The sequence below is a fragment of the Protobothrops mucrosquamatus genome, unplaced genomic scaffold, assembly GCF_001527695.2.
Source record: "Protobothrops mucrosquamatus isolate PMUCROS unplaced genomic scaffold, P.Mucros_1.0 scaffold1930, whole genome shotgun sequence".
Lineage (NCBI taxonomy): Eukaryota > Metazoa > Chordata > Lepidosauria > Squamata > Viperidae > Protobothrops > Protobothrops mucrosquamatus.
The window spans coordinates 169,258-181,697 of record NW_015388051.1 but is presented as its reverse complement, the minus strand read 5'-3'; the positions used below and the strand labels follow the sequence as shown (position 1 = coordinate 181,697).

The window sequence follows — 12,440 nt, the reverse complement described above, 5'->3', positions numbered from 1 at the left end:
TTTCGCTTCTCATCCCAGAAGCTTCTTCAGCTCTGACTTGATGGTGGGGAATGGAAGGATTTATACTCCTTGCAGACAGCTGGTCATTTGCATTCTTTGAGAGAGTCGTTGAGGCCACTTGGAGGTTTATCTGTGTCCTCAGGGTCTTCAAAGAAAAACAAGAAAGTCCAGTTGCCTCCTGAAAAAAGCACCTCTGGGACATCGTACAGGAATTTTGCAAAAAAAAAAAAAAAAAAAAGAATAAGATAAATAAACAGGAAATATTGTTGACTCAAGAGTGGGCGTCTTAAATCTGTATTTAATTGGTTCTTGCGCAAGCAGATTGCTATTAGAATTGAATTCTGGCTGTTTCGATATCTTGGAACCATTTGGAACCAGTTGTCATAAAGCCCTTTCCCCCCCCTTTCTTCCTTTGAATTTTGATATTCGTTAAAACGTCCCACGTGCTTTATCTGAATGCCTATTTATTTTTTTTCCTGTTGATTGTGTGGATTCCGATGTCCAGTTCTTCCGAGCCATCTTGAAAATGTGAAGGGGAAAAAAAAAACAATATGAAAAAACTTTCTCAACTGTTCCTGCTGGCTTCTGACCTCTATCACGTCATTCCCAAATAATCATAATGCCCAAGCATTAAAAAATTTTTTTTTAAAAAAAAATGTCGCTGAGATTTAATTCATGCAAGACCCCTTTCCGTTTGGCTAAATAATTGCCACCAAGTATTTATCTCTCCTTTCTACTTCCAATTAACTTTACATGTTCTAGTCATGATCGCGTAGAGGGATTAAATTGTCGTACCCCATCCGCATTATTTCAGTACGTGCTAATGCAGTTGGAAAGCACCTCCTAGTGGATAGAAAGTGGGATAGGAGCTGAGATTTTACTTGAGAATTCTAAAACGATGAGATTGCAACATGAGACATATGATGGGAAATAACATATCTCCAGACTTGCTTCAGGGCAGATTTTTCTAGAACAGCTCTAGAATCTTTTTCGTCCAACGATTAGAGATTCCAAATATTAGTTTCCAGAGTTAAAGGCTGCAGAAACATGCTGACGCAGAGTCCTCAACTGGCAAACTTTTGTTTAGCAATCCTTCCAAGTTACCACAGCATGGAATAAAGTAGAATAGAAGAATAGAGAATAGAGAATAGAATAGAATAGAATAGAATAGAATAGAATAGAATAGAATAGAATAGAATAGAATAGAATAGAATAGAATAGAATAGAATATATGGAATAGAATAGAACAGAACAGAATAGAATAGAGCTGGAAGGGACCTCGGAGGTCTTCTAGTCCAGCCCACCGCTCAAGCAGGAGAACCTATACCATCTCAGACAAGTGACTGTCTAACCTCTTCTTAAAAATCTCCAGTGATGGAGTGTCCACAATTTCTGGAGGCAAGCCATTCCACTGGTTGATTGTCCTCTCTGTCAGGAAGTTTCTCCTTAATTCCAGGTTGCTTCTCTCTTTGATCAGTTTCCAACCATTGTTTCTCGTCCTGCCCTCTGGTGCTTTGGAGAATAGTTTGACCCCCCCTCTTCTTTGTGGCAGCCCCTCAAATACTGGATCACTGCTATCATGTCTCCCCTATTTCTTCTTTTCTTTAGACTAGCCAAACCCAAATCCTGCAGCCGTTCTTTGTATGTTTTAGTCTCCAGGCCTCGGATCATCTTAGTTGCTCTTCTCTGAACTTTTTCCAAACTCTCAACATCTTTTTTGTGATACGGTGACCAAAATTGGCTGCAGTATTCCAGGTGTGGCCTTACTAGGGTTTTATAAAGCGGTGCTAATACCTCACGTGATCTTGATTCTATGCCTCTGCTTATACAACCCAGGATTGTATTAGCTTTTTTGGCTGCTGCTGCACACTGCTGGCTCATGGTCATAAGTAACTTATGACTGGTCCTCACTCTTATGACCATTGTAGCCTTCCCCACAATCATGCGCTCAAAATCCAGGTGCTTGTCAACCTGCATGGTATAGGGTTACCTGCCTGAGCAGGGGGTTGGACTTGATGACCTCCAAGGTCCCTTCCAACATCATCATTATTATTATTATTATTATTATGGATCATCGCACAGTCAGCCAGATGTTCAGACTGGATTTGGCATTTTGTCTACCTATCGAGTCATCATCATCATCATCATCATCATCATCATCATCATCATTATTATTATTATTATTATTATTATTATTTAGGACAGTGGCAGCATTTCCCCAGCCAGCTTCAACAAGCAAAGTCAAGGGGGTGCCTGACTCACTTATCCACCCTATGATTCTCTTAACGACTGCAGTGATTCGCTTACCGACCGTGGCAAAAAAGGGTCATAAAATCGAGTGCCCCTCCCTTAACAACCACCTGGATTAGCAATGGAAAAACTGGTCCCAGTTGAACGGTCGCTAAATGAGACGATGGTTGTAAAATCAAGGACTACCTGTAGTCTGTTACGGGGATGACATTGTCCGAAAAATGTGAGGAAATTCACGAAGAGAGCTAAAATTTGGATTTTGTTTTTTAAAAAAATTCAAGTCTTCGAGGTACTGGCGCATTATGTTAAACCATAAGACGGTTTGTTTATTGTTGCTGAGCACAGCGTGTAAATCTAACTCCCAATTGTAGTTCCAGCAATGCAGCTCTGATTATCCATTGTGCAACTTGCAAGTAACTTGACAAATTTATCAGCCGCAGTCCTTCCCTGCGTCAGCTCAGGAAGAATAGAAAGAAAGAAATTGAAAGCAAAATCATGACTTCAGTGTTAAAAGAACAAGAAGTTCTTTCTAAGAACGGCAGTTGGGTAACAAACCTGAAAAATTGGAAACTGGAATATAAAAACCAAATTTATGAGGGTACGTAGGGTGGATCTTTTGAGATGTCGTGTTCTGACCTTTTAAAAATGTCGATTTCAAGAATGTGAATACATATGGCAAGGGAAGAGGCATTCGAAGAGGCATTTAAACAGGCATTTAAAATAATTCTTTCTTAACAAGAGGGCTTTTGTTCCACGATTCTTAAGTTTGACTAGGGACCAAAAATAACTTTCGGTATTTATAGCAATGTCACTTCCAGAGAACAGCCTCTCCACCTCAAATCGGGAGATTGAAAAATCGGGGAGTTTTACAAATTCTGCGTTTAGGAAGGCGAGGGACGGCCGAGTCTTCCAGCGTATCATTTCAAAATAAGGGGAATGACAGACGTGCCTGCCTGTCTCCTATGCCATCTTAAGAGCTTCTGTGTTTACTCTGGAGGGTTTTCCTTCTGCCAGCTCCCCCCATCTGATTAATTCCTGTTTGTGAATGGTGTGCCCTTCTTAGGCTGTGCAAGATGCTTTTATCTGAGGCCTCATTGGATGTGCGGCATGCGCCCAACCCGTTTTTTCCCCTTCCACGGGGTTATCAATTGGCCCATTGTAGTAAATGTGGGTTTTGTAAGCTGTGAGAACTTAGGCACACAAAGAGATGTACTCTTTGCAAAGAACACTGGCTACTCGGTGCCCAGAATAAACAGTGTAATTACAGTTAATGACCCAAGGTAACCTTTTGGTGGTGATGCTGATACTGGCCATTACAGCTGTTGCAAGCAGAGGTTACATCCAGATCGTTCTCTCTCTTTTTTTTAAATCACATTTCCCCACTCTGGAGCTCTGTTGCATCCTACAGCAGTAATTTTGGATGGATGTTGCTTCACGGCTTTGCTTAGAAAAATAATAACAGAGTTGGAAGGGACCTTGGAGGTTTTCTAGTCCAACCCCCTGCTCAGGCAGGAAACCTTATACCATTTCAGACAAATGGTTGTCCAATCTCTTCTTAAAAACTTCCAGTGTTGGAGCATTCACAGCTTCTGGAGGCAGGTTGTTCCACTGGTTAATTGTTCTAACTGTCAGGAAATTTCTCCTTAGTTCTAGGTTGCTTCTCTCCTTGATTAGTTTCCATCCATTGCTTCTTATCCTGCCTTCAGGTGCTTTGGAGAGTAGCTTGACTGCCTCTTCTTTGGGGAAGCCCCTGAGATATTGGAACACTGCTATCATGTCGCTCCTAATCCTTCACTCCACTCCTAGTCTACCATCACACAATGCAGCCTCACATAATCATCTTTTGAGTTCTGGTTCAGCAGAAAGTCCCTTCGGAGTTACCTGGAAATGTCATACCAAGGGAGTTTTAAATTTCTGAAAAAAAATATTCTGCCTTCGTATAAGTAAGCTTTCTGACCGTGGCCCCACACGTCACAGACTAATGTCTTTTTCTAATGTTTTGATCAGAAACAGTTTATCTGTTCGGCGGCTGGGATGGGACGCAAGACCTGGCTGACTTCTGGGCGTATAGCGTGAAGGAAAATCAGTGGACGTGTATATCCAGAGACACTGAAAAAGAGGCAAGTGTGTCTTTGTCTCCCGAGCAGCGCACGGCGTAATCCAAGCTGGGTGTTGGCCCAAATAACACACTTGTGAGCAAGCACGGAGGTCACCCTCTCACATTCTCCTTCTCGTGCATTTTGAGAGAATACAAAGTCACGTCCCTTTTTTTCCGTCTTCTCCTCCTCCTCCTCATCTTTCATAATAGTGGATGGAAAAGTTGGCTGTTCCGTTGCTGAAAAATAAACAAAAGATGCTTTGGCAGAACAGAATGAAGCAGGGGAAAAAAAAACAACAACCCATGTTTAATGGAAGTTTTGGAAACGATTGGAGAGTTGGATCCAGCAAACTGCTGGGCTTCATCAAATATCTATGCACAGAAAGCATTAAATTAAATCCTTTGGTACGGTAGCCGGCAAGGATCTGGAGGTCTAGGAATTGGGAAGGATTTAAAAATGGGTTTTCCTTGAGTAGCAACTTCAGTTCAGTTCTCCTGACTTCACGAAGTTCAAAACTTGCATCTTGCTGGCCTTACTGTCCTAGCTGTAGAACCAAATATTGCTAATTAATACTTTCAAGGCTTAAAAATGCTATATTATTACTACTGTGTATTACAGATGCACAGATGCAGATACGCAACATTTTGAGCCCCGAATTTCCATTGCAAAGCCACACAGTTGTTAGATGAATTTTGCCCCATTTTGTGTCCTTTCTTGCCACAGTTGTTAAGTGAATCACTGCAGTTGTTAAAATGGTTCCCACGGTTGTTAAGTGAATCTGGCTTCCCCATTGACTTCCAAGTTACAACCGCCCTGAAAAATGTGACTTGTGACCGTTTTTTACAGTTACAACCTTTGTAGCATCCCCGGGGTCACGTGGTCAAAATTCAAAGGCTCGGCAACTGGCATGTATTTATGACAGTTGCTGTTCCCAAGGTCATGTGTTCATCTGTTGCGACCTTCTGGCAAGCAAAGTCGATGGGCAAGCCAGATTGACTTAACCGCTGGGTTACTAACTTATCAATTGCGGTGATTCAGTTAGCAACTGTGGCAAGAAAGGTCAAAAAATGTGTTCTGTCCCAGCCTACGTGAGTCCTTGTTATGCTCACAAGGAGAAACCCCTCTTCCACAAAACAGGCAGGGACCGCAAGAAAAAACCAACCCCTTTTATTCTCAGAGATCTGAGTCAATGTCCAAGGCAAACAAACACAGTCCACAGAAACTCGATCCTCAACACAAACGGCTGCCTTTGGCCACCAGCACCTCCGACACCTTCCCTTTTATAATACAGCCAAGGCGTGACTTCCTAATGCCTTCTCCTTTGCCTTTGGAGCTGCCCCATTGCATTCCTCTGTCCTACTCGCTTCTCTTTCCTGCGCATTTGTGCATCCGGGATTTGTCCCAGCTGTTCTTCATCACTGTCCAACTCAGGCTCCCAGCACAGCGGTGTCTCAACCTGAGCGTGAGTAGAGGGCATTCCTCTGTCCTACTCGCTTCTCTTGCCTGCGCATTTGTGCATCCGGGATTTGTCCCAGCTGTTCTTCATCACTGTCCAACTCAGGCTCCCAGCACAGCTGTGTCTCAGCCTGAGCGTGAGTAGAGGGGCCAGGCTCCTTGTCTGACTGTAAGTCTTGGAGCTCCTCAGAACCTTCCTCTGACTCTGATGTCACTCCAGGCCCCCTCTCCTCCTCCTCTGATTCCTCAGCTGCCGGGTCCACTGGCTGGTGAGGAATCACAACAAAATGGTGCAAAACTCACTTAACAGCTGTCTCGCTTAACAGCGGACCTTTTGGGCTCAATTGTCGTAAGTCAAGGACCGTACAAGAACCCCAGATCCTCTTCATGTGTGTTTCACAGAGGGAAGACAGCTGAATCCCAAGCTCTGTGCAGTCCCCAGCCTGGTCTCCCCGTGAACCAGTCTAACCCATTTCCCATCCTTTTTTTATATATAACTTTTTACATTATATAATTTTACAATTATATCTTTGAAAAGCAACGTGGTGTCCGAGTTACAATAATTCCACTACATACAGGTGTTATTAATACAAATCTCCAACTATTACAGCCAATATTTCTTCCCTTAATACATACTGTCTCTCGTTTAAATTCATCTACTTCTTATTCTATCCCTCAGTCACTTAATAGCTTTCTTACATTTATCAATGATGTTATATGTTCTTATTTATTTTAACATTCCATCTTTTGGACCCTCAATAACCTTACGGATTTTCCCGGCTTTAATTTTGCGTCGATTTTTAAATGAAACGTTTTAAGATTGATCCTTTTCCCATTCTTTCTGCTCTCCAGAACGGTCCGACTGCCCGGTCCTGTCACAAAATGTGCATCGACATCCAACGGAGGCAGATCTACACCTTGGGGCGTTACTTGGATTCCTCTGTGAGGAACAGCAAATCTCTGAAAAGCGACTTCTACCGCTACGACATTGACACCAACACCTGGATGTTGCTGAGCGAAGATACGGCCGCCGATGGAGGCCCCAAGCTTGTGTTCGACCACCAGGTCAGTGCGATTCACACCCTAAGATTAAGAGAATTTGGAACCTTTGGTCAATCAGTATTCGTATTCGTCATTCGAGGCTGGCAAAATCCAGGGTTGTGGTGAGACTGTGTGCAAGAGGGATTATTCTGGATTGTAGGCGGTTGCTCTGGCCATAATCCAGATAGAGAATAACTCGCAGAATATTTACGGACCAGGCAATCTGAGCAGTAACTCACAGTTCTTGAAGATACATCTGAATCAACGTGATTTGTATTCATTCCATTCACGCAGGTAAAAAGAGAATAATTTTCCTCCATCTTCATAAATCTCACATGCTGCTACGTGGCTAGGATTCATGGAGAGAGATAATAAAACCTGGCACGTAACAGGATGTCCCGTAATAAAGACACAAGACCCTCCCAGTGGCCAATTAGAACACAGATATAACCATGTAACAACTAAACTACATTTCCCAGAAGGCCACCCTTAAGAGGGTAGCACTTTAACCCTTAAAATGCTACTTGCTCTACACACAGTTTCCTAAGCTAGCTAGGAACCAGCACAGGAATCTTGGAGTCACTTAAATAGGAGCCAGCCGTGTGCTGCAGCTGCCAAAAAAGCCAACCCAGTTTTAGGCTGCATTAACAGAGGGATAAAATCAAGGTCATATGAAGTGTTAATACCACTTTACAATGCTTTGGTAAGGCCACACTTGGAATCCTGCATCGATATAAAAAAAGATGTTGAGACTCTAGAAAGGGTGCAGAGAAGAGCAACAACATGATAAGGGGACTGGAGGCTAAAACACATGAACGGTTGCATGAATTGGGTATGTCTAGTTTAATGAAAAGAAGGACTAAGGGTGACATGATAGCAGCGTTCCAATATCTCAGGGGCTGCCCCAAAGAAGAGGGAGTCAAGCTATTCTCCAAAGCACCTGAAGCAGGACAAGAAGCAACGGATGGAAACTCACCAAGGAGAGAAGCAACCTAGAACTAAGGAGAAATTTCCTGACAGTTAGAATAATTAACCAGTAGAACAACCTGCCTCCAGAAGTTGTGAATGCTCCAACACTGGAGGTTTTTAAGAAGAGACTGGACAACCATTTGTCTGAAATGGTATAGGGTTTTCTGCTTGAGCAAGGGGTTGGACTAGAGGACCTCTAAGGTCCCTTTTAACTCTGCTATTATGTTAAAAGACCAACTTGATCTAATGTAGAATCAGTAGTAGAAGACACAACAGGAAGCAGGAGGGTGGAATCAGTGGGAAGTGTTTATTTTTGATATAATTAGATTTTTTTTAAATCACAGCGGGCAGGTTTTGCTTCTTTTTTTTACAAAAAGAATTACAGTTTCCATCCAGAAAAAGAGTGAATGATGATAGCAATTCGATCTTCCACCAACTTTTCTTTCTCTCTTCTTCGCTTTCTGAGAGATCTACCCAGATCACTTTTTTTTTTTTAGCTGAGATTGAAATCAGATTCATGTCCCTGGGAGAAAATATGGTGGTGAAGTCCAAATATAAAAAGCTTGACAAGAAAGAGTGGGCTGAAAAGAGGAAACTGTAAAAGGACCTTTGAACAGAAGGAAGGAGAAAAGTTCAAAGAATATAAAGAAAAATGCGTAGAGAAAAGTTAGTGTATGTTTACGTTTATGTATGTAAGAAAACAGATGGGAAAGAAGAGTTAAAAAAAATAAAATGTCTATAACTCTTTTTCTCAACATTGGCAAATTTAAGACCTGTGGACTTCAACTCCCAGAAGGCTGGGGAATTCTGGGAGTTGAAGTCCACAAGTCTTAAAGTTGTCAAGGTTTGGACCCAAAGATCTGTCTGTCTGTCCTGTCTGTCTGTCTGTCTGTCTATCTCAATCTCTACCTATATTTATCATCTGTCTGTCTGTCTGTCTGTCTGTCTGTCTGTCTGTCTGTCTGTCTGTCTGTCTGTCTGTCTGTCTGTCTGTCTGTCTGTCTGTCTCTATCTATCTATCTATCTATCTATCTATCTATCTATCTATCTATCTATCTATCTATCTATCTATCTATCTATCTATCTATCTATCTATCCGTCTATCCGTCTGTCTTTCTGTCTTTATATCACCTAATTATCTTGCTCTCTATTTCTCTGTCCACCTCTCTCTCTCTCTATAAAACCACCACTCTTTTTTTCATGTTACCCTATCACATGTGTGACTTTTACTGGAAATGCCTTCCATCTGTTGCAGATGTGCATGGATTCAGAGAAACACATGATCTACACCTTCGGGGGCAGGATTTTGACCTGCAACGGCAGTGTGGACGACAGCCGAGCCAGCGAGCCACAATTCAGCGGCCTCTTCGCTTTTGACTGTCAGTGCCGGCTATGGAAACTCTTGCGAGAAGATTCGTGTAATGCTGGCCCCGAAGACGTCCAATCCAGAATAGGACACTGCATGTTATTCCATTCAGTAAGGACGGTCTTGGCTACTTTGCTTAACAACGGCAGCCGCTTAACGTCCGTAATTCTGGGGCTCGGTTGTGGTTGTAAATTGAGGACTTACTTGTCTTCTAAAACAGAGGTACCCAACCTTTTGGGCACCAGGGACCGGTTCCGTAGAGAGAGGTTTTTCCGCAGACCGGAGGGTACATGGTTTTGTGTGCTGCCTGCATCCCGCGGATGGGGCTTTGCTTGTTTGTGTGGACCGGTTGCTGGCATGCCGCGGCCCGGTACCGGTCCACAGACCGGGGGTTGGACACCCCTGTTCTAAAACCGTACCTTAAAAACTGAGTGCAATTGACAGCGTATCTTTCTTTTTCTTCCCTTTTTAGAAAAACCGTTGTCTGTACATGTTTGGCGGGCAAAGGTCGAAAACCTACTTGAACGATTTCTTCAGTTACGACGTGGACAGCGACCACGTGGATATCATTTCGGACGGCACCAAAAAGGACTCAGGGATGGGTAAGGCTGGAATTGGTTTTACTTCCTGGTGTGACTGATGTTTCCCTGAAAGTATGGCCTACACAGAAAATAAGCCCTAGCTTGATTTGGGGGTGGGTGGGCCTAATATAAGCCCTACCCCCCAAATAAGCCCTAGTTTTGGGCTGAGGCACACACTGAAAAATCAAGCTAGGGCAGGGGTGGGGAGGTGGATCTGCTCCATGTGTCCCGCACCCACTTCCCTTGCAGCCAGGCCTCTCCTCGCTGGCCCACTACTTCTGAGGCCTCTTATGCAGCCAGGCCTGCATTTCTCAGTCACGGGCCTTTCCGGAAGGCCTCTGCAGCCGAGAACTGAGCTACGGATTCAATCCGTAGCTCAGTTCTGCAAGACCTCAGCAGCTGAGCACCAAGCTATGGATGAATCCATAGCTCGGTACTCGGCTGCTTAGGCCTTCTGGAAAGGCCTGACTGCAAAATGCAGACCCGAATGCAGCTGCAGAACTTGGGCCCCAGAAGAAGCGGACCGGCTGGGTGGGGCTGTCGGTGCCAGAGGTGAGGTAAGGCCTACCCTGAAAATAAGATCGCATGCTTGCCTGACTGTCTGGTATCAAGACGTATCTGTGAACCTCATGTTTTGAACTCCACTTATGACCACAATCGAGCCCAAAATCTATGTTGCTAAGCGAGACGTTTGTTAAGTGAGTTTCCCCCCCCCCCCCATTTTACCACCTTCCCTGACAACGGTTGTTAAGGGAACCACTGCAGTTCTTAAGTTAGTCACACACTTGTTAAGTGAATCTGGCTTTGCTTCTCAATGGGGAAACAAAAGGGGATCAACGTGACCCCCCCCCGGGACGCTGCAAACCGTCATAAATATGAGCCAGTGGCCAAGCGTCTCAACTTTGATCACATCACTGTGTGGGGATGCTTGCAACAGGCGCAAGTGTGGAAAATGGTCATAAGTAGCTTTTTTTCCCCAGTGATGTAACTTTGAATGGTCACTGAATGAACTGTTGTAAGTTGAGGACTGCCTGTACCACCTCAGCAATCGACAATCCTGAATAGGATTCGCAGCTCACACGGCGTCTGCCGAGACTCTTCTGTATAAATGGGGCGTAGTATCCTCCCTTCAGTGTGATTGTGTTGTCCCGTTTCAAACTGTAGATCACATCGTGACTGGCCTGCAAGCTTACTACTGGATTGGTGTGTGTGTGTCCGTGTGCGCGTGTGAGCGCGTGTGTATAAATGATGCTGTGCTTCAATGGTTAGATGGCCTAGACCAGGGGTAGGCAACCTTGGCTCTTTTATGACTCATGGACTTCAACTCCCAGAATTCCTGAGCCAGCATGGCTCAGCTTGGAAACCTCTCCCTTTCCCCTCAGCATGGCTGGCTCAGGAATTCTGGGAGTTGAAGTCCACAAGTCATAAAAGAGCCAAGGTTGCCTACCTGTGGCCTACACATTAGCATTTGGTCATAGATCTTTTTAACATTTATATTTTATTGTGTTTACTATTCTAGATGAAATGTGTGTGTGTGTGTGTATATAGAGAGATAGACAGAGATAGATAGATAGATAGATAGATAGATAGATAGATAGATAGATAGATAGATAGATAGATGATAGAGAGGTAGAGGTAGAGGTAGAGATGTATAGATATATAGATATATAGATATTGCTAGTCCATGTATGATATGCCGTAGGCTAAATAAATAAATAAATCTGAACCGCAGCCACTTTAAGATGGGGTGGATGGCTGGGGAATTCTGGGAGTTGAAGTCCCCCCGTCTTAAAGTTGCTAAGGTTCAAAAGTTGCCGAGGTTCGAAAAACCCCCACTGTCCTAATGCTTTATACACCTGTGCACGTTCCGTTCCTAGATGTGAATTTCTCTGATGTTTTGTTTATTTACCCCAATATGTTTTGAGTTTATCTTGTGGTTAAGAGTGAGGTTGTGGGTGTGCGGGTGTGCCTTCAAGTCTCCTGGCACCTGCCTGGGCTAATCCCTGCGGTTTTCTTGGCCACATTTTTGGAAGTTGGTGTGCCCTGGCCTCTTTCTTATTCTCGGGGCTGAAAGAGAGAGCCTGCCCCATGGTCTCCCAAGCAGGCTTTGTGCCTAAGGCAGGATTAGAATTCGGTGCCTCATAGTTCTGAGCCTGGTACCTTAAAAACAACTGTAGTAGCCCCTTAGGGAATTAGGGTCATCAATCCCAGGCGTCATAAACTGAGGTGTCATGTGTGACCGGATTCTATTTTGGGACATTTTTATAGAGGTCATTAAGTGAACACAGGGGTTGTTAAATGAATCAGTTTTGCCAGATGGGGCGTATTTTGGCTGGAAACCGGGAAGTATTAAAATGGAGTCATCTGTAGCTTTTGGAGGGACCATCGTAAACTTGGAGCAACCGGTGTCAAGTCGAGAAATATTTTATGTTATACCAACCTGGCTGTCTTAAAAGTGTATAGCAGGGGTGGGCAACCAGGGCTGGCTGAGGAATTCTGGGAGTTGAAGTCCACAGGTCATAAAGGGGCCTAGTGGCCTACCCCAGCCATGTTGGCTGGCTCAGGAATTCTGGGAGTTGAAGTCCACAGGTCATAAAGGGGCCTAGTGGCCTACCCCAGCCATGTTGGCTGGCTGAGGAATTCTGGGAGTTGAAGTCCACAGGTCATACAGGGGCCTAG

General features: G+C 44.0%; 1 protein-coding gene across 1 annotated transcript in view; it reads left to right on the top strand.

Moving 5' to 3' along the window:
* The window catches only part of MKLN1 (muskelin 1), an 80,024-nt gene that overhangs the window by 38,484 nt on the left and 29,100 nt on the right, over positions 1-12,440 (top strand). The window contains exons 9-12 of the mRNA XM_015823619.2: positions 4,258-4,370; positions 6,657-6,869; positions 9,070-9,291; positions 9,653-9,782. Coding sequence (XP_015679105.2) covers positions 4,258-4,370; positions 6,657-6,869; positions 9,070-9,291; positions 9,653-9,782 — 678 coding nt within the window. The remainder of the gene's footprint in view (positions 1-4,257; positions 4,371-6,656; positions 6,870-9,069; positions 9,292-9,652; positions 9,783-12,440) is intronic.